The 20329-nt window shown below is 54.4% G+C and overlaps 1 protein-coding gene across 1 annotated transcript in view; it reads right to left on the bottom strand.

Annotated features, from left to right (window-relative positions):
• TGFA (transforming growth factor alpha) overlaps nt 1–20329 on the bottom strand; it is a 24624-nt gene continuing 4295 nt past the window's right edge. The window contains exons 2-6 of the mRNA XM_026715268.2: nt 14558–14611; nt 5074–5191; nt 3738–3887; nt 3075–3184; nt 1–2517 (exon numbers count right to left, since the gene is read on the bottom strand). Coding sequence (XP_026571053.1) covers nt 2510–2517; nt 3075–3184; nt 3738–3887; nt 5074–5191; nt 14558–14611 — 440 coding nt within the window. The 3' untranslated portion in view covers nt 1–2509. The remainder of the gene's footprint in view (nt 2518–3074; nt 3185–3737; nt 3888–5073; nt 5192–14557; nt 14612–20329) is intronic.

A 20329-nucleotide genomic window follows, 5' to 3' on the forward strand; every position in this document is an offset into this window, starting at 1 on the left:
TTTGCATAAAGAGTTCCTTATTTAATTTATAGTCTTCCTTTAAAAAAAATACAACAAAGTATTATGAAAAGTGTATTTCACTCATTTAAATATCTATTATCTCAGCGTATTAAGGAAGAAATAACAACCAATCACAGAAATATCTTACATGAATCAAATTAATTTATCCACACAATAAATTAAAATATTAAATAATAACCTTCAGTGCAACATATACAGAAGAAAAAAGTGTAACCTTGGTTAAAAATAAAACTTCAATTTGGCTATGGACCAAACTAAACTTAAATTGTGAAAAAGGACAAAATGTTAACTTGGAGTCAACACACAGAATGGGGAAAAGGCATCTAGTGGCTGATAATTCAGCATAATTCAAATGCACTTAAGATGAAAAAGGGCTCTTTTGCCTTAGCAGAAATCTTTCCTGTGAAACTTTTAAACCATTTCTCTCCCCAAAAGCCTCTACGCTCAGCTTAGTGTTGATTAATCCCGTAAGTCCAGGTCACATCAGATTAAACCCTGGCTAGCTGAAAGGATGCTGTTCACACAACAGAAACCCGGAGAAGAGCAGGAGGCTGCCTTCAGCAGAGGCTCCTCCCCCCCCCCCCCCCCCGCACCCCTTGAAAGGGGAGACCATCCTGTCCCGGACGGTTTGCCGCTCAAACGATCCAAAGCCCAACCCCGGACAAAAGCCAGGGGGGGGGCCCTGATGCTGGGGCTCCTGAACCAGCTCTCCTGCGTAGAGGCGATTCTCCACCGAAAGCTCCTTGGAATTCCTTTCTTCCTTTTTTACTTTTTTGAGACACTCCCAATCTAGAGACACTGGGAAGAAGGGGGCGGGTTTAAAACCCCAATTATTTCTCCTTCGAGGAAAGTCAGAGAGGGATAGGGCATTAGGATAAGGGCAGAAAAAGAATCGGCCCACTAAAAATAACAGAAGCCTTTGTCAGCCAGACAACTTGAGGAACAAAACCAATGTCCCCATTTCATTCCTTTGTCACAGGGCCACAAAGTTCATGGCACGAAGCTCCCGTTGGCATGCCGAGTCATCCGTTTGGGGAAATGGAACCTGAAAAATCAGGAGTGTCGGCAAATATGCCTTCTTTCCATCAGCAAAGGAAAGAAGGTGAAACCGATGCTTTGGCTTGCATGCAAATCAGAATTAATTGTTGGCTCTTGAAACATCTCTCAGATCTCTTCGTCTCTCACTTACCTGGGCACAGGTTTCTTTTAAACCTCCATGCGCCTGTCAAAGGCCTGGTCCCAGCAGAGACCTTCCCACCACCTCAGGGGCTTCTCAGCCTTCATGAGAAGAACTCGACTCCCAAAGTTCCCCTGGACTCGTGGAAGGCCATCCGACCACACGCTTGCACAGGGTTTTCCCAGATCTACCTCCCTCTTGGAGCCAAACCCTTATGTCGTGCCTGTGTGTGTGTGTGTGTGTGTGTGTGTGTGTGTGTGTCAAAACACGCAAGCACCCACACAATTGTGGAATGTTGTCCCCAGTCCTAAGGAATGTTTGTGACTTGGAGGAATCTTCTATCTCCCGAAACATTGCAATAGTCAGAAATCCCATGCAAGCACGTAAACCTAGAAACGGTGCAGCGTTTTAAAAACACCCCTGCTAAAAATGGATTTTTAGTAAACTTCTCCTCTAGTTCAAAGGCGTTTAAGTCAGTATTAAAAACAAGGCCAGACGCGCCTCTTCCAACGCCCCATTTCCACCTGCCATGTAACAGCTAAGCTTTCTCGGGTCTGATTTCTTGTGGGGAAAAGGTAGCAAAGCTGCCACCAAGTAACCTGGAGACCCCGGCCCAGGAGGCCAAGGGGCTTTCTCACGTGGCCAGGAGCAAGGACTCAGAAGGAGGGAAGGAAGTTGGGCAAGACCTTCTGCTCTCCTCTGGCTCGGAGAGGGTGGGTGGGCCAGTCTACCCTTCCCCCCCCCTTCCCCAAACAGGATACGACAAACACGGACAAGGCTGCTGTTTTTCCTTCTCCAAGGACGCTTGAGGCTGACCAGCCACAGGGAGGCTGGGCTGCTCCCAGAGGTCTCCAGGGGCGCCTCCTTCCGCTGGAGAGGGGTCCAAAGACGCAACGGGTAGGGGCAAAGCCCTTCAGGGGACGTTGGGTCCCGTCTCCATTCAATAAACCTTTTCCAAGACAGACCAGGCACACACACGCACCCCACCCGCGAACAAGCTGCTCCTTTGGTGCTTGCAGGCAAAGTAAAGCTGCCGATTGTCGCTCTTCTCTCTTTGGACCGAAAAGAAGTCTTGGAGATTTGCTGCTGGTCACAAACCACCCCGTAGGTTTAGTCAGAGGCTGCACTGACCAGGCAGCTCCTTCAGCAAAGTTCTGGTGGAAGGTCCGGAGAAGGCCTCAAAAATTGCACCACTCTGGCTTTCTGGTACGTCTCTGGGAACCGTCTTGTCCGTATTAAAGTTTTTATCAGAATGCTGTAAGCCTCTCAGGTACAACTCTGTGCTGTTCCCATCTGGCGGTCTGGGGTTTGTCAGACAACTGCAAAACAAGCGAGGTGGTCAGTCCAGACCAAAAGAAACCTCTGGGTTTTGCCCTGGAAGGCCTTAGGCAGCAGGGACCACACAAGGGGAGGATGACCATCGTGAGTTTGAAAGGGATTATTTAACAGAATAACAGAGTTGGAGAAAGGACTTTTTTTTGGGGGGGGGGGGGCTTCTAGTTAACCCCCCTTGCTCAAGCAGGAGACTAGACAAAGGCGAGGAGGCTGTTTTATTCACCTCTTTCATTGTTCATCCGGGCTGTTTGGAGGCCTGGTGTTTTTCAGGCTGAGTGTTACAAACCAGGCTTCAGCCTCCGTCTCCACTCTGTCCCTCTGGGCCCACTTTCATGGGGGCGCCACGGACCCCCTCCCCAGAGAGCCCCCTCCCCCCACCTTGCGCCCTCGCCTGGCCCGGACCCCCAGGGCTCTCCCTTTCCAGCCGGCCTCCTTCTGCTCGAGTGCCAACCTTCTTCCTCTGCCCGTGCCAAGTGACAGAACCAGGATTTGATTGTCTGAAATGACAAGTGCCAGATTGGCCCAGATACGGTTGCTTTACCTGTCTCTGAGTGGCAGCAAGACGTGGCCCCCTTCAGCAGCCCAGTGGGCTTCTCCTGCCTGCAAACCACCGTCCGGCACCACTCGCAGCGCTTCCGTATCCTGCAGCAACTGCAGAGACACACACAATGGCGGGTTAATCAGGCGATGAAGTTTGGGCCAGGAAGGGGAATGGCTGGCAGGCAAGGAGGGAAAGGAAGGAGCGGAGAATTGGTTTCCGGAGCGGAAACAATGGGGGGCTTGTTGGGAGGCAGCCCCTGGGGCGCCAGGGCCACGTGGCTTCAGCCTCTCTGAACCAAGACTTGTCTGCAGGGTCCCGTAGAAGCTCGGATCCACACCAGAAACGGACCAGGGTCCCTCAGCCCTTCAATCCAAGACTGGAATCCAAGTCTTGTCAGCAGCTCTTTGGCTAACCCAACACTGAAAGCCAAATATGGCGGACTGACCCCAAAGCCCCCCCAAGAACTAGGCCCCCCGGAACCCTTTGTCCTCCCAAACCCCTGGAGGAAGCTAGGCTGCAATCCCCAGAAGCCGAGGCTCCTGCCACGCGCCCCGGCCTGCCCAGGAGAGCTTAGCTGCGCACGGGAGTCCATGCCAGCCGTGCCCCTTCAGGGGCCTCCAGCGAAGGCGCATTCAAGCCGCCCCCCTGCAGAATTATACTCACTGTATCAGGACGCAGACCATGGTAACGACAATGGAGGCGACGATGGAAACCACCACCAAGGCGGTGATGGTTTGCTTCTTCTGGGTGTCAGCCACCACTGCCAGGAGGTCGGCGAGCTCGCACCGGGCACCCATGTACCCAGAATGGCACCTGGGCAAGGAAAGCGGGAGCCTCGTCTTAGGAGGGGAGGGAGAGAGGGAAGGCCGCCGGCCCGGGTTCCAGGCCGCCCAGCGCGAGGGGCTTGCAGGGGAGCCAGCCGCCTGCCGCCCAGGGCCCAGAGCCAGGCTCAAGCACCGGCATACGGCTCTTTTGCAGCTGGAGAAGCGCCGGCCATCCAATCTCCCCACCGCCTCTTTCTATGTGGCTCCATTTCTGTGCGGCTCATCTCTTCCACTCAGTCTTTTTAAATCCTAGGACCAGGGAATCACAGGCCGGAAGGGACCTTGGAGGTCTTCTAGTCCAACCCCCAACCCACAGCAGGAAACCTGATATCCTCCTGGACTAACGGTTGTGCAGGATGCTCTAATCCAGATGCTGCAGGCAGGGAGTGTGGTGGTATCTAGGTGGTGTTTCTCGGCCTTGTGAACTTCAACTCCCAGAGTCCCCTAGCAGGAGTGGAGGAATCGTGGGGGTTGAAGTTGCCAAAATGGGGGGGAGGGGGGCAGGCCAGCTGCAGAACACTGGAGCTGTGAAAGGTGGTCTTGGTTAACAAGCCGGCTCTGCTCCGGCCTCACAGACAGAGCGGGGCCGCCGTGTTCAGGTGGAGGCTGGGAATCTTGGGTGGCCCCAGGAAGCCTCCAATCCCTGGGGGTCTTGCAGGGGGTCCTGTGCAACCAGCGTGCAAGTCCTTCTGCGCATCCAAACACACACACACACACACACACACACACACACACACACACACACACACAGTTTTTCAGGGCAGGGACAGCAGGACCCAGGCTGCTTCCTTTCTTCTGAAGCAAGAAGTGACCCGAGAGAGAGGGAGGGGGAGGGGTGGGGGGGAGGGAGGGACAGACAGGCCGACAGGACAGACGTTCCAATTGGGGTGTTACCTTTTGGTGCACACAGATGCAGTTACCCCTTGCTGAAGGGGTATGACACCCAATTCCCCAGCCACGTTGGGCCTTTCCTGCTCTGGGGCCCTGAGTTCAGGGAATGCCCCCTTCCGAATGCAGCGGTTCCCAGCGGTTCCCTCTTCCCCTCCGGCAGGGTCTCAGCCAGCAGGGAGTCCTCCCAGGCCCAGAGGCCTCTTGGCTGTTCCATTTGCTCTCCTCCACCCCCCAGCTCTAACTGCCCTGCGCAGGCCTTTCACGAGGCCAAAGCAAACACTTACACACAAGTAGGTTCTTCTTCTTGCACCAGGAATCTGCAAGTCCCGTGGAAACAAAAGGTGCTGTGGGCATCTGGACAGTTGTTAAAGTGGGATCTCACTGCAGCTGCCATCGGGGGACCTACGTGCCCAAAAAGATCGGTTAGTTTTCATATCTGCATTCAGGCCGCTCAGAGTCTCTTCCAGCCTGATTTCTGGAGCCAGTCGGAGTTTCTCCAGAAGATTGTCAGAACGTTTTATTAAAGCTTAACTCTATGATGAAGGTCTTATTACACCCATTTTACAGGCAGGGAAACCAGACCGTGTGAAGGCCCAGCAAGGCCAAACCACGATCCGCCTATCACAAGAGGGACCAGGGGGAAGCCCCATCGGTCCTTCACACAACTCCAACTCCTCCTCCTCCGCTGCTGTTGCTCTTCTCACCCCATGATCTGCGGCCGGGAACAAACTACGGTCTGCTGCTTATAATGGATTCCTATTTTCAAGTGTCAGCACAATACAAAACGAAGACTTATATGTCAACCGGGATTCCAAATCGTCACAGGGCCGCATTTGGGGCACCCGGCAACCTGCTCCCACTTACAACCAGTTCCCAGGCACCTCCTGCAATCATTGGGAAGCCAGTGGGGAATTGCGGGGTGCTGTGGACGCCTCCCCTCCTTGGGAAGGGGTTGGAGGAGTCGCCTGCCGAGGGAGGCGCAGAGGCCGCCTCTGACGGGAGGAGGGCAGCTGATGTCCTTGGGAGCCGCTCCAGGGCAGGAGGGAAGGAGCCCCAGGCCAGCTAGGAGCGTCTCTTCCCTCGGGGGCTGAAAAGCCTCCATGGATTTTGAGGGGGAGGAATTTCAGCTCTTGAACAGCAGGGCTGCCCGGTAAAAAGGGGGCCACGTGGCGTCTCAGGGGGGCTTTGAGAGACTGGCGCAGCCATGCAGGAGCGCCTTCCCCTCCAGGGCTGAAAACCCTGCTCGGATTTCGGCAGGCGCCATTTTCAGCTTCCCAGGGTTTCTGCCACTCTGCTCCCAGAGGCGGCACCGTGTCCTCCTTACCTGGGGCTCTGCCTCTTAATGACACATATCATCCTTAATGACCACAATCCAGAGGGCCAGGAGTGCAGTCACTGAGTGGAGCAGTCTAGTGGGCAGTCACGCGGCATCTCACTTAACAACCAATTCACTCAACCATTGAAATTGTAGTTGTTAAGCGAGGCCTCCTTGTACGACTACTTGTAGGGAAATGACGCTCTAGTCCCCCTCTTGGGAGGCCCCAGGGGAACTAAAAGCCCAGAGGGTCCTGGGAGGGAAGGCACCGCAGTCCAAGCTCCCCGCTTTCATCCTGCCTGCCTTGAGATCCGGCTACGAGACGCTACTGGAGCAGAAACAGCTGCTGAGCCCAGGAAGGAAGTTGGCCATATTTTTCTCAGGCCGGTGGGCTGAGAAAGAATGCACTGCCATCAAACCACATCCATTTGCAGGAAGAGGCTAATGGAGCGTGACATCAGTCCCAGCCTCTGGAAGCATCTGTCTTGAAATTGCCTTCCGAATCACTTCCATGCTCGGCACGGCTTTCCACATCGGGTCTCCCCGCTGCCCTATCCGGAGCTGCCTTCCAGCCTCCAAGCGCTGCCCGTGAGTCCCGCACGCTGTTCCCTTGGCGGGCATTCCTTAACTCCCCGTGAAGCCCTCCAGCAGGTGCAACCAGGTGCGTCATGCAATCAACCCAAAGTTGCACCACGCTTCATGTTTCACGGGAAGAAGCAGCTTGCCCTACGCGGATCCTGAGAACTTGAGCACCGCTGGTGGGTGGCTCTGCCTCCCTTTTCATGGGCCTTGACAACCGGGAGAGGCAAACTTCAGCCAAGCAGCCCTTGGCCAGCAGCCTCATTCCGGAGGGATCCAAGTTGCAGACCAGAGGCGCTTGCAGTCCGAAATCGCTCAGTGCTCGGAGGCGATGATTTCTGAAGCCCAAATTCTTGACTTCCGGATTCCAAGGTGTGTGTGTGTGTGTGTGTGTGTGTGTGTGTGTGTGTGTGTGTGGCATTAAATCTTTTCTGCTGGGAACAACAAAGGCTTCGCTGCGGCCCTTTAAAACTGATCCCATCTGTTGTTTTACTGGATTGACTGTGGTTGTCCCACTGCAAAGGACTCCCACAGCACAAGCCTTTATACAGGGCGGCCTGTTTCATCAGACACATCCAGGACACAACGGGGGGTGGGGGCTGGGGGTTGCAAGAACTACTTAAAGCAGCTAAGTCTCGGGGCGGAAAAGGGTGGGATGGAGGCAGCCTGTGCCTCGCCCACCACCCACAAGGCAGCCGAGCGAGGGGCGTCCCCAGGATGCCAAAAAACGCAAGAGGGTCGTTACGGCAACCACAGGAGGGGCCTTGACTCTGCTCCCCCAGCCATGGCTGCCCCCCCCCGGTCCTTCAGGGATGCTTCTCGGGCCCCTCGCCTGCGGCTCCCGGTTCAGGCCAGAGGAAGCTGCACCCTCTTCCCCCCTCACGGCCATGCACCCGACCTCAAATGCTCTGGTCCTCCCTTCACATTCATCAACAAAGACGCCCCGCTTTAAGGACGGGGACCAGCCCACAAGGGGGGCTGCAGTGGGCGCAGCACAGGCCTGAGGGGAGACGGAGGGATTCTCCTTTCCGCCCCATGTTTGGCTCTTGCAAGCCAGGGACCGTTTCAAGGGCCCTTTCAGTTCCACGCCAGCTCAATTAATCCTCAACTTCTGACCACAATTGAGCCCTGCAACAGCCGTATGAGAAACGGCCACGGGGTCCCTTTTTTCAGTGCCGTTGTAACTTTGAGTTGTCGAGGAGGCCCTCAGTCATGCTGCAGGCCGGCCTGGCCTGCTCCCAGACCCCAGACCACGATACGTTTGTCACAGCCCTTAACCTAGTTTAACCCCAGCAGTTCTCAACCTTTTTTTCCACCAGGGACCCCCTTTAAGTCCCTTTTGTGGCCACAGGACCCCCGAGGCTCAAGGCTTAAATGGTAACATTTCTTCGAGCCTTCGCGGACACCCACCACCCACCCCCACCCCATGACGACATCGCGGATCCCCCAGGTTGAGAAGGGCTGGTCTCCCCTCCAGCTCTTTTCCTCCCAGACCAGGCAAAGGAATAACACACACAGACACACAGACAGACACACACACACCGTCCACTGGCAGCCATGTCTTGGCTGCTCCCATTTTATGTTGCAAAGGGCGAGGATCATCCTCCCCCTCCTCGGAATTGGGTGTGTGTGTGTGTGTGTGTGTGTTGGATTCCTACCATGAGAGGGGGTCCCTTTCGCCTGCCCCAAATGCCCCCCTGACCCTCCCCAAAGAGCTTGCAGTCTGCGTCCCGCCTGCCGCGAGCCCCTCCGGAGATCTCGGCTCCATTTCAAAGCCTCCCCAGTTTCTGTTCCCAACAAGGGAGAGCAGGCCAGGCAGACCAGAATTAATTGAAGCCGTTTCCTGGACCATGTCGCCTGGAAGACATTAAACGGCTTTGAGACGGGGAACCTTTGAAAATTGAGGGGCTTCCTGGCTTTGGCCCGGGGAGAAGAACCCAAAGGTGCCGAAAAGCCCAGGCAGCAGAGCAACAGGGGGCCATGCAAGGGGTGGGGGGTGGGGGGGAGGAGGAGGAGGCTAAGGGCCGAGAGGCTCCTTGGTGGGTGGGGTCAGCTACGTGCCTTCCCTGCCTGACCCACCTGGGACGGGACAACCCCGGTTCTGTAACAGGGAGCTGCGTTAAAAGGAGATGCTTGTAGGAGCCCTTAAGAAAGAGCTTCCGACCCATTTGGGGTAGAAAGGAAGAAAAAGGTGAAAGAGTCCGGCGTAGATCTGCGGACGAAGCTCAGGCCTCCCGGTGCTCTTGGAACAGCCCCCCCCCCCACCTCATGGGGTTGTTTATGATGGGAAAATAAGGACGGGCATATTCGGTATTAGGCGTGTCTGGCACTTATAATAGCAATACAAGCAGGATAAAAAGCTAATAGGTACGTAAGGGAATAAATATACCGGCTTTGCTCTGTCCACACAGTAAAGGAGCAGCCCTGAGAATAGTTCTGCCGAACACCTTCACGGCCAAACGTAACTGAGAAACATTAACCATTGGAAGAAACTTTCCGTTCTAGTCAGGTCGAACAGCAGGAGAACTGAATCACAGGGAAGATATAAGAACCGCCGAGAAGAGAGGATCTCAACCTCGGGCTCTTGGCCAGCAGGAAAGACAACCACATGCATGTGGTCACCCCCACAAAACCAGGACCAGTTGACTCCAGAATCCCCTTTCCAGCACCAGTGAGCGCGCCTGCCCTTCGCAACCACACTTTTGCCAGGGAAGAAACGGGCGGATGATGCCTTGGAGGCAGCCAAGTCGGTGTGGCGGATGCTCCCGTTAGGAAAAGGCCCCCCTTCCGTTTGCTGGTGGCCGTTTCCACCTTGAGGACTTGGCAGAGGGAGAGTGAAGAGAAAGAGCCCCTTTGAGGTGGAGGTTAAAGAGCCTCCTGTATTTCCCCCGTCGCATCCAAAGTCAAGCTTAGCTGCTAGAAAGGGGTTTTTATTCCACTGCCAGGAAGGAAGGAACTGCCCAACGGACACAGGCTACTTTTCAACACGGCGCTGCTGCGTAAATAACCGCGAAGCATGAATTGACCCCTTGCAAGTCTCCAAGGCTCCTTCTCTTTGAACCTGGGCAAAGCATGAACATCCCCCACCTTGCACACACACACACACACACACACACACACACACACACACACACACCCTACGTACATCAAGACATGTCTGGGGTTTTGTTGTGCAGTCCCACCGTACCAAGTTGACAATATTTCTGTGGCCCTGGACAGAAAAGTGAAAAGCTGAGAGGTTTATGCCTCTCTCTCTCTCTCTCTCTCTCTCTCTCTCTCTCTCTCTCTCTCCCTCAACTGCCTTTCAATTATATCCTTTCATAAAACCCACCAAACCTCAGAGGGACCTCAGGCAGTGGGACAATTTCACACTTACGGGGCCACTGTCCGAGTCAGGCAAAGCTGTTGCCAAAGAATAAGTGTGTGGGCCTCTAGAGCCAGGCAAGGCAGAGGACACCTCGGATGCAGGACTGTAATCGCCCTCACAACCGGCCTTTCTGTTCACGCTCCTTTCCCCCATTTTTCTTCCTATTTTAAGGTACACCAGAAGGACTTTACTATATTCATGTACCTGAGAGTTTCCCACAATAATGTCAACCCTGAAATCTCTGGCAGCTCTGACAATGTTTTCCTACTGCTAAACCTCTCAAATGCGCATAGAAGTAGATACAATATCCCCGCATAGCTGAAAACTCAAGGACTTCCTTCCTACACTTGTAGACGTGGTGGGAGGTTGCACAAAGGCTCCATTTTGGCCCGGGGTAGCTCTCAAATTGTCTGTTTTTTATAGTGTGTGTGTGTGTGTGTGTGTGCGTTGACAGACAGACAGACAGAGAGGGAATTTAAATGGCATCTCCAATTGTCTGGATTTCTGGCTTTTTTCCCCACCTGAATAGGTTTTGCTACCTTCTGTTACACATTGACTAATGCTCGGAATAGGTGAGCCATTATTTGGGCACGTCGTTTGCTGGGTTTCTGCCCGCTGTTGCCCAACGGCCTCGCCGGGCTTCGCTCTGCTTCTCCAGACTATGCCGGCATGGGGGGGGTGGGTGGGTGTGCAAAGCGGCAGCATCCCACACCTCGCACAAGAGCGGGGAAGTCAAGGGAAGAATGAAATAACAATTGTGCTTCCTTACTAGCCACCGAGGTGCCCCGCCTTACTCGGCAGCTGCCGCACAGCTGTAACGCATCATCAGGACTTCTACTTGATGAGTAACAGAGACGCCACTTCAGCCGAAATTAGCAATTCCCCTTTGATCTGCTGGCTTCTGGCACTCAGGCCAACCCTGTCCAACAACCATGCGGAGCAGCTCCAACCAAGGCCGGCCGGAGCAGATTCCGGAAGCTGGCTCTGTTGACCCCACAAGCCAAGCTCCATCGGGCCTTTCCCATCCAGGTGTTGTCCCCAGTCAGTGGCTGGGGCTGGGCGGGTGCATAGGTGCCACTCTCTCCATCGGGGGGAAGACCCTGGCGTGTGGAAGCCAAAGAAGGCCGGGTTGAATCTCTAGGCTCAGAGCTGGGGCAAAGGGGGCGTGGGGGCACTAGGAGGCAGGCAGAAGGCTCTCCCGCCCCAGAACTTGGGAGGTGCCTTCGAGGAACCATTGGGGCAAATCCTGCAGGTCGACTGCAGAGTCTGACTTTCCTTTTTCGGGGAGGGAGGTGAGGAGGTCAGGGCGGGCCCGAGAAAGACGCTGCCCTGAGTTTCCTTCCACCCACTGCTGACCCTCTCCCGTTTGCCACACTTCCAACTGCAGAGCCAGGTGACTTTTAATGCCCACAAACTCCAGGCAGTCTGGTCACTGGAAAGGGATTGTGGGCCTTGTGGGTTGCTTAATGCGCTACTGCGTTCCCTCCACTGCACAACTGTATTTCCTACTTCACTGACTGTTAACTTGGGCTTAACAGGACAATTTGTGCTGCCAGATTTTGCAGTGACTACAATCGAGTAGCGGGAGACACAGCAGCCCCGAGAAGCTCCTGCCAGTGAAGGGGGGGGGAGGGGGGGCTGCTCAGCATATGGTTAAGAAATGCACCAATGCAATATTAGCTTAATGTTCTGTGAGGAACTCTACGAAAGCTGATGGCTACTTCCAAACTCTGGGTTTTTTTCACCCTAAACATTCCAGATGTAGAGGCCCAACATACGGATAGCAGGAAAGATCCTGATGGGAGGCAGGAAACTGCCTTCCCGCCTCCCCTCAGCTGTGCCCTAAAGAAAACTTCCACGGCCACCCAGAGAAGAGACACCGCGGCCCCTGGGAATCACCAGGGATCCACTGGAGATGCCACTTCGTAGCGTCCTAGAATGACCGACTGGAAAGGGGCCACGGAGGACACCCAGTCTCGTCCCCTCCTGTAGGACCCCCAAATTATCAGCCTTCCCACAAAACGATTCCTGGCTTGGCTTCCAGCAAAGCGGTGCCTGCCTGTCCCCTTCCTTGGTCCCTGATCCTCCTGTTCTTATCCGTCTAAAGGAGTTGGAATCCTCTTCCCCTGCCTTGGGCCCATCGTTCTCTGGGATGAGACGAGAGATCAGCCTTCTCGGGGGGGCCCTTTCTGGATCCTTTGGCAATCATCCTTTTCACCAGGCGAAACATTCCCGGATCTTTCAAGCTCTCCCGGCCATGTTCCCTCCCCTTCTCTGAACCAGCGCCAGTTTCTCTGAACCCTCCTTAAAATGTCAGGCCCAGCAGAACCCGGGCAATTATTTGAGTGAAAGAATAACAACTGCAGCACGCTAAAAGCAGAGCCATCAGCAGCAGCAGCAGACACGTGTTACCAAGGGTGCGAAGGGCGTGCCACGACCGAGGCAAACCTACAATTAAAACCAAGCTGAGAGAGAGGAATGCCGCTTGTCCTTGGCCGCCACATGGCCGGTGGTCATTTTGCCTGGCAGGAAAGAAGGGGTGCTCCTTCCACAACGGAGGCCCTGGATGCAGCCTCCCTTGCTAGCAAAACGCTTCCAGAGAAACGCCGGTGGAGCCAACGCTGGCACCAAATGCTACTCTCAGCAGCATCAACGGGAAGCTGCCAAACAAGATGCCACCGAAAGCGGCCGTGAGAAAAACCAACCACAGAGATGTCTGGAGCCACACCTGCATATTTTAGCAATTAGTAAGTGGTGCCCTCCAAAAGTACGTTGGAGAAGCCGCTGCCGGAGTCTCTTTAGCAGGGATGAGGGCGATTGAGAGACCCCGTTGCTCAAGGGTCTGGGGGTGAGTGAGGACACAGAAGCCCTTTCCCCAAATGAAACATGGGAAAGACTCACCTGAGCATCAGACAAATCCAGGGAGGTTGCAAAGGCATCCCTGGATCACTTGCTCTGCCCTGCCACGGAGCCCCCAAAGAGCCAGCCCCGTCCAGGCCTGCTTGAGAGTGGCTGTATCCTGGGGTGCTGGCTGCAGAACTGGCACCGCAGCATTTGAGCCCCATGGACGGGGGGCAGTCTGGCGCATGGCCAGGAGTTCTCTGGCAACTGCCGGACACGCGTCCTGAAAGGCTGCAATCGAATGCTGAAATTGTGGGAGGGGATTTTAAGCAAGGTCCAGCCGCTTTCTGGAAGCCCAGCGGGCGTGTGTTTAAAATGCCTCCCCCCCCCGAAGAGGCTGGGGCCCCGGGAAGAGGTCAAGGTTCCTCCTGCTGCCTTTCTCACACACAGCAGGTGCGTCTCTGTGAATCTGATCAATCGGGTGCATTTCACTGACCAGCAAAGTCTGCCCTGGCAGAAATGCACATTATCCGTAACAGAGATTTCATTTCAAGATTTGGCCACATATTTCATTGTTAACAGAGCAGCTTTTAAACATAGGATTAAATTCTTCAGTAAGACGAAGAGGCGGGGACCTCGGCTTAGCTTCTGAGCCCCAGATATTTCTGGAATAAGGAATGTTATTTTCAGAAAGACAAGACCCTCAAAAAGAGAAATCCCTCCAGGGACAGCAGTAATCGCCTCAGGATCACCCCACGCTGGCCAAGAGAGGAACCAAGGCAGGAACAAAAGAGCACCGGGGTCCCTAATTCATAGCCAAACATTTAGGGACCCCTCAAGGTTACAAACGGGCCTGAAAAAAGCAACTTGGGACTATTTCTCACGCTTTCGACTGCAGCACGATTCCCACCCTCACATGTTCAGAATTGGGGGGCTTGGCAATTGGCCTGCCTTGATGACAGGTACAGGCTCCTGGGGTTAGGTTGTCACACCTTCCCAGGTGGCTTCTGACAAACAAAGCCAAGGGGAGACACTCACTCGGTGACTGCAGTGATTTATTTAACTATGGCAAAAAGGTTACAAAACTCAGTTAACAAAGGCCATGCTTAGCCACAGAAATTTTGGGCTCAATGGTGATTGGTGTAGTCCTTGGCTTATGACGACATAGACTAGTCCAACCCGGCCCAAGGCAGGAGTCCTTACACCCTCACAGTCAAATGCCTGTCCGGTTTATTCTTGGAAACCTCCCGTGATGGAGCCCCCCCCCTCCCCAATTCCGGGAGGCCAGAGGTCCCACGGATTAACTGTTCTGTCACTTCCGGACCTCGGGAGCCGAAGGGGATTGTCTGGTTCAGGCGCTTGCTCAGAACTGAGTTCCCCCAAGAGGCTGATTCACAAACGACCCAGCCCCACTGCAATCTAGGCCAGCGGTCACCAACCAGTCAGCCTCCTAAGCAGGTGGGCTTACAGCCTTCCCCGCTTGCAAGTGGCCACAAGCCCAGTCCCCCTGGGAGGCCTCTGGCTAGGCAGGGCCCATGTCCTCCGTGTATCCAAGCCCCCAGAGTGGCTGATGCTTGGGAGATGCCCTGACGCCGCCCCACCCAAAGATAAGAGCAGTCGCGGGTGAAGTTTGAAGACGGGACATCTTGCGATGCAATAAACTCACCCCTCAAGGCTGCTGTGGTGTTCTCTAAGGCCTGGCACACCGCCAACAAAACACCTACAAGAAAAAAACATCCAAGTTAAAAACAATCAAGCAGCTAATTGGAAATTACACATTGACTTTTACATTTTGATTGTATGGCATCACATTGTGGCAATGTATTTTAAGAGCTGTTATTTGAGTCTGTTAATGGCCAAACACAAGTAGAATTCTGGGAGTTGAAGTCCACATATCTTAAAACTGTCCAGTTTGAAAAATGCTGTCCTAGAGCAAGCCCACCGGACCGAATGCCTATTTCCGCATCTACCTGTAGCACATGGCGATTCTACGGCAAGCTACACGTTCTCTTCCTTTGAAATGCTGGTGAGGGGGAAATTATATCGGCATTCAGCACGTGAGCAAATCCACTTGAAGTCCAAACAGCAGCTCTTGCTGTGACTTACTTTCCAAAGTAGCCTCGTATTTGCAAAACCAGTATAGTTCTGAACGTATTATGCATACATTCCAACCATTTTTCTAGGTCCCGTTTGCAGGAAGAAAACAGACTTGAATTTCAACTGGGGAAGGAGCTGGACTTGAGGGGAGGGAGAGAGAGAAGGAAAAAGAGAAGAGGTGTGTCAAGGGCTGCTACCAGTAGCTGCAAGCCACCCTCCGTGGCAACTTGCTTTGGAACCTAGGCCCCTTAGGCGCCACCTGAGCCCTGGCGAGCGAGGCTGCCCACTTTTTGCACAACCAGAAGCTTTTAAAGGGGAGTTTTTCAGCCTTGCAACTTTAAGATCTGTGAGCTTCAACTCCCACAAATTCACAGCCAGCAGGCGGCTTTTAGTAGATTGCTATTGCAATTGGGGGGTTGGATATTTATCGATATTTATACTTTGCTCTGAGGATCTAGTTGAAGTGCAGACATCTTAAAGTTGTGGAAAGTTGAGAAATGCCGCTCGAAAGAATCGGAGGCCCAGAGTCTCAAGACTCTCCCCTTTCCAGTCACACACTGAGGGCTTTAAAAATCCTATCCCAATATTTGCTTTCTTGTCCACCGAAGTCTGTAAGTCTATAAACAGAACGGTCAGGGGAAATCCAAAATGTTGCCATCCAAGCCCCGAGAGCAATTCCAGGTAAGGTTCTTCTCCTCCCGGAGGAAAAGTATTTACTCATCTGACCTTCTCAAGCACGGAGGGATTGTCCCTGTCAGGGCTAGAGGTGGATCTATTTTTCTTTCCCCCTTTATAAATGCTCCGACCGGACACCCAGACTTGGATCTTCGACAGAACACAAAAAATGTGGCCTGATTTGAGGCCACCGAAGCAAAACCCGAATCCTCCTCCTCTTCCCAGGTCCTCCCTCCCTTGCTGGACCCCTGCGCAATATATGCAGCTGCCGCAGTGGCTCTAAATGCAACGGCTCTTGCAAACCCCCCCCCTGGCAGAGGGACCTGAAAGGAGCCCCCAAGTGCGAGTCCTCCAAAAGGCAAACCAGGGAAAAAGCGGCTCCCACAACGGCCCCCGGGAAACCAGTAGGAGCAATCCAGCCTCCTAAGCTTGCCCAATTCAGGTCCTGAAGAATTCTCTGCTCAGCCAAACTCCAATCCTTCAAAATTCGAACATTTTAAGAGGTTTTGTCAATGACTGAGGGAAACTTGGCTAGCAGTAGCCGGGCCCCAGCTTCTGCCGTTCGCGAAAGGGGCCTTCTCGTTTACGGAGGGGCTTGGCCTGCAGGTGAGCTCAGGGCCGGCCTGGCGCTGCCTTACGCCGAGTCCCCTCTGACGGGACCGCAAAACAGAAACCGGCGAGACTCCAGGGTGGAGGAGAAGGGAGAAGTGCACCACATCCATCGTCCAAGCAGACCTATCCTGGTTTCCGTCTGGGGAGTAGCACAGCCGTTTCCACGAGGGTGTGGGCAGGGCTGGAGAACTTAGCCAAGGCCGCAGGGTTCGGCTCCGGCTACGCTGCCCTGGCATAAAAAGCTGTACTTTGACCCCCTCCCCTCCCTGAGATTCTATGCCAATGAGTCACCGTGAGATGGCAGGGAAGGAACCAACACCCCCGGGCCGAAACCCTGGCCTGCACAATCACGTTGCCTTTGTCGGCTTCTGGGAAGAGGGAACCGAGGTGCTGGCGCTGGAGCAGAGGTTCATGCCCCCCCTGAGGGCTTTCAGTCGGCAGCAGCAGGGAGCACGTTGGCACCCTTGGGAGGAGGGAGGGAGGGAGGGAGGGAGGGCTTCCATCAAGCCACCCGCCAAGGAACGGGATTCCAAGCGAGGCCAGCAAAGCCCAACCCTGGGAGACGCAGGGCAGCCTGCAAGGAGGCCTGGGGGGACCCGAGGGAGGCTGCAGGCAGAAAAAGGCCGCCCTCCTTCCCTCCCTCCCTCTGCCGCCCGACCCAGGGGGGGCCTGCACCGGCTGCTCCATGGGGGCAGAAGGCCAAGCCAAGGGGGACCCACCTGTACCCCCAGCCACTGGAACAAGGAACCGAGGCAGAGAAAACCAGCAGCAGAAAGAGATCCGTTTGCACAAACTTTCTTGGGAAGGGGGGAGGGCCCATGGGGGGGGCAATTTTGCACAAGGTGCATAGCTGGGAAGAGCAGAGTCCACAGGTCCATAAGGCTTTGCCTGCCACAGGTATACATTACGATGTGCTAGGCTCAGCCATAGGCACCTGGAATCCAAGGGCAGGAAGGGGCTTGGAGGCCCTCTAGTCCGCCCTCCCCCTGCTGCCCAGGGCAGGAATTCCCCTCCCCACCCACCCCAAGGCGAGGGGCTGCCTGACTCTTCTTTGAAAACCTCCCAGGATGGAGCTTCGGCGAGACCCTCCGTCCTGCCCTAAGCCTGGTCTCTGGATGAAATGCAGGCAGACCCGGAGCTGCGTGGGTGGGTGGGGCGCCCCCGACTCAGCAGAGGGATCCCCTGCTGGAACGGCCGGCTGGGCTTCCCTGCTTGGAGGGTGAAACCGCTGAGGGTCCTTCCTGGGAAGCCCCCGGAGCCCCTTCCCCATTCAGCAGGAGGGCCAAAATGTCTCTTTCCAACCTGGCCTTAGCCCCCCTTCCTCCCACCCACCCCATGGAGGTGAGAGACCCCCAGAATTCGGCTCCTGATAGAACAAGCTATAAAAAACAAGGCTCACTTCGATGTTTAAAAACAAGCCACCTTTCTGATGGCTACCTTCTTTATACACGACCCCCAATCTCGGTTAGGCTTTCCCGGCTGCGTTTCCTTCTTCAGCCATGCAAGGAGCTTCCCTCTCGAGCCAAGACTGGCTGGGCCACAAAGAGGGAGGCCAGATCGGTGGCAGAGAAGGAAGGGCCTTCAACCCTCACGCTGGCACCTCTCCATCTCGGACACTTCCGCGGCCAGAAAAGCAACCCGGGGAAGATACGGAGCCTCCTCCAACTTGGGTGGTCAAATAGACAATCCCTCCGAGCAGGAATCCCCGTGATAAGAGATCCTGATGCAACTGCAATCCCGTGAGGGTTAAAGGGGGACCAAGGTCGCCAGCCATTCATGCCAGATTCCACCCTGAAGGGCATCCAACGTGTTTCGTTTCAGAAACTCCTGAAGGCCCTGCCCCCCGGCCCCCCCATGGCTGGAACTCAGCAGTCTGGAGCAAAACGATTAAGCACCGTTGACTCTGACCTGACACACCCCACAAGTTCCAAACTTTCTAAGGGTTACAGGCGGCACATGTGAAACATAAAGCGAGGCGTAGCCTCTCCTCTTGAGATCCGTGTCAGAAGATGCTCAGCAATGGAAAACGGCGACTACGCATTTCTAGATTTCTTGGGAAAAGGGTGTGCTGCTAACCCTTGTCCTGGACACTTGAGTTTTGTTCTTTTTTTTAACGCCTTATAACAGTTGCACAAGGAAGGGACAAAACTTCGTGTTCCTCTTTTCCTTGAAAACTAAGGGAGGAACTACACTTTTCTGCCCTGGAGAGGACACATATCTGACATGGTTGCCACTAAAGATGCAAAACGATGCTGCGTCTCAGTTTGTCACGACGAACGTCCTGTTTGGGGGTGTTCTATAGGAAGAGCCTCTCCAGCTTGGGCATCGTCCCCCATACGGCCAGCACCAACGGGAGCTGCCACGCAGGATGCCAGGTGAAGCAGGGGGCAAAGAGCTCAGCTACGATGGCCTCCGTGGCGTCTCTCTACACACCACAACGGGGGAACAAGGGGGAAAAGTTTCCCCGCACCTTCCTCTTTCTCAGACAAAGGGGGGCCCCTTCCTGGCCTGAAACTTTAGACTTCCCCCTCCCCCCTTATTTCTTCTAATCAGGCGGCAACTTTCACAGAGGATCACTTAGAAAAGACAACACAGAATACAGAATCACAGAGCGGGAAGGAACCCTGGAGGTCTTCTAGTCCAGCCCGCTGCTTGAGCAGGACACCTTATACCATCCCTGCCAGCCCTATGTTTCCATATCATAGAACTGAATCGTGGTCAAATAGTTAATATGGAGGCAAGTCGTTCCACTGGTTAATTGTTCTCACAATTATCAGGAAATTTATCCTTAGTTCTAGGTTTAATCTCTCTCTAACGATCTTCCACGCATTGCTTTGTGCCCTCAGGAGTTTTGGAGAATAGGCCGACTTACCTCCGGCAGCCCCTCAATTATTGGAGGCCACCTTATGCCAGTGGTGGGACTCCATTTTTTTACTACTGGTTCTGTGGGCCTGGCAGGGGAAGGATACTGCAAAATCCCCCTTCCCTCCCCACCCCACCGCCCTGCTTTCCAGCTCCGTTCTCCTCTGCAGGGCAACCAAAGGAGAGCCAGCCGATCAGCTGGGACTCGATGGGAGGCCGAGAAGAGGTGGGCTTGGCCGGTTCTCCCAACTACCCCAAATTTCCGCTCCCGGTTCTCCAGAAGCGGCTGAATCCCACCTCTGCGTTATGCCCCCTAACCCTCCTCTTCATTCGGCTAGAGCGACTTCTCGTCTGGTTTGGCCTCCGAGCCCTTTCTCGTCTTCTCTGCATCCTTTCTAGGGTCTCGGCCTCTTTTTCTCTGTTCCTTTAAACTCTCTGCCGTATCATCCAAGCCATCGCTTCAAAAGAGAAGATCGGAAAATGCACAAAGGCCAGAGAGCTGAGGGGGGTGCCGACAGCCCCCCAAACAGCATTAATACAAGGTGGCTGCTTCCTCCAGAGGCTCTGAGGGCACTTCTAGGCCGTGTTTCTTCTTCTTCTTCTTCTTCTTCTTCTTCTTCTTCTTCTTCTTCTTCTTCTTCTTCTTCTTCTTCTTCTTCTTCTTCTTCTTCTTCTTCTTCTTCTTCTTCTTCTTCTTCTTCTTCTTCTTTCTTCTTTCTTCTTTCTTCTTCTTCTTCTTCAAGGCAGTAACTATGCAGGCAGCTCACAGGCCAGGGCAGGTGCTTGGGTGTAGGTGGAAAGGAGTCCTCCAACCTGATGTCAGAAATAAAACAGCAGGCGCAGAACAGCAACCGCCCAGAAAAAGGACTTTGGTCCCTCCATTCTGAGGCCTCCCCTCGAGGTTCCCCGAGGCCAAAGACTCTCCCTGCCCTGTCCCAGTGCGGTCTGCACCCCAGGGGACCCGGCTGCCCTTTTTGCCTCCCCTGAAAGGCTCCGCCTCCTCTTCTGCAGTGTTTAGGCTGGGTGGACTCCAACTCCCAGAACTGCCTCGACACCCATGGTTGGGGAATTCTGGGCACTGGAGTCCACCCACCTCAAAGGCCCTGAGATTGAGAAACACTGCTCTACAAGCTGTGAAAGAAGGCAGACGGAGGGCCGGTCGGCCCCCTCCCCCAACCGTGGAGCCCACCAC

Source organism: Pseudonaja textilis, chromosome 9 (genome assembly GCF_049901715.1).
Source record: "Pseudonaja textilis isolate UNSWEBS1 chromosome 9, rPseTex1.2, whole genome shotgun sequence".
NCBI lineage: Eukaryota > Metazoa > Chordata > Lepidosauria > Squamata > Elapidae > Pseudonaja > Pseudonaja textilis.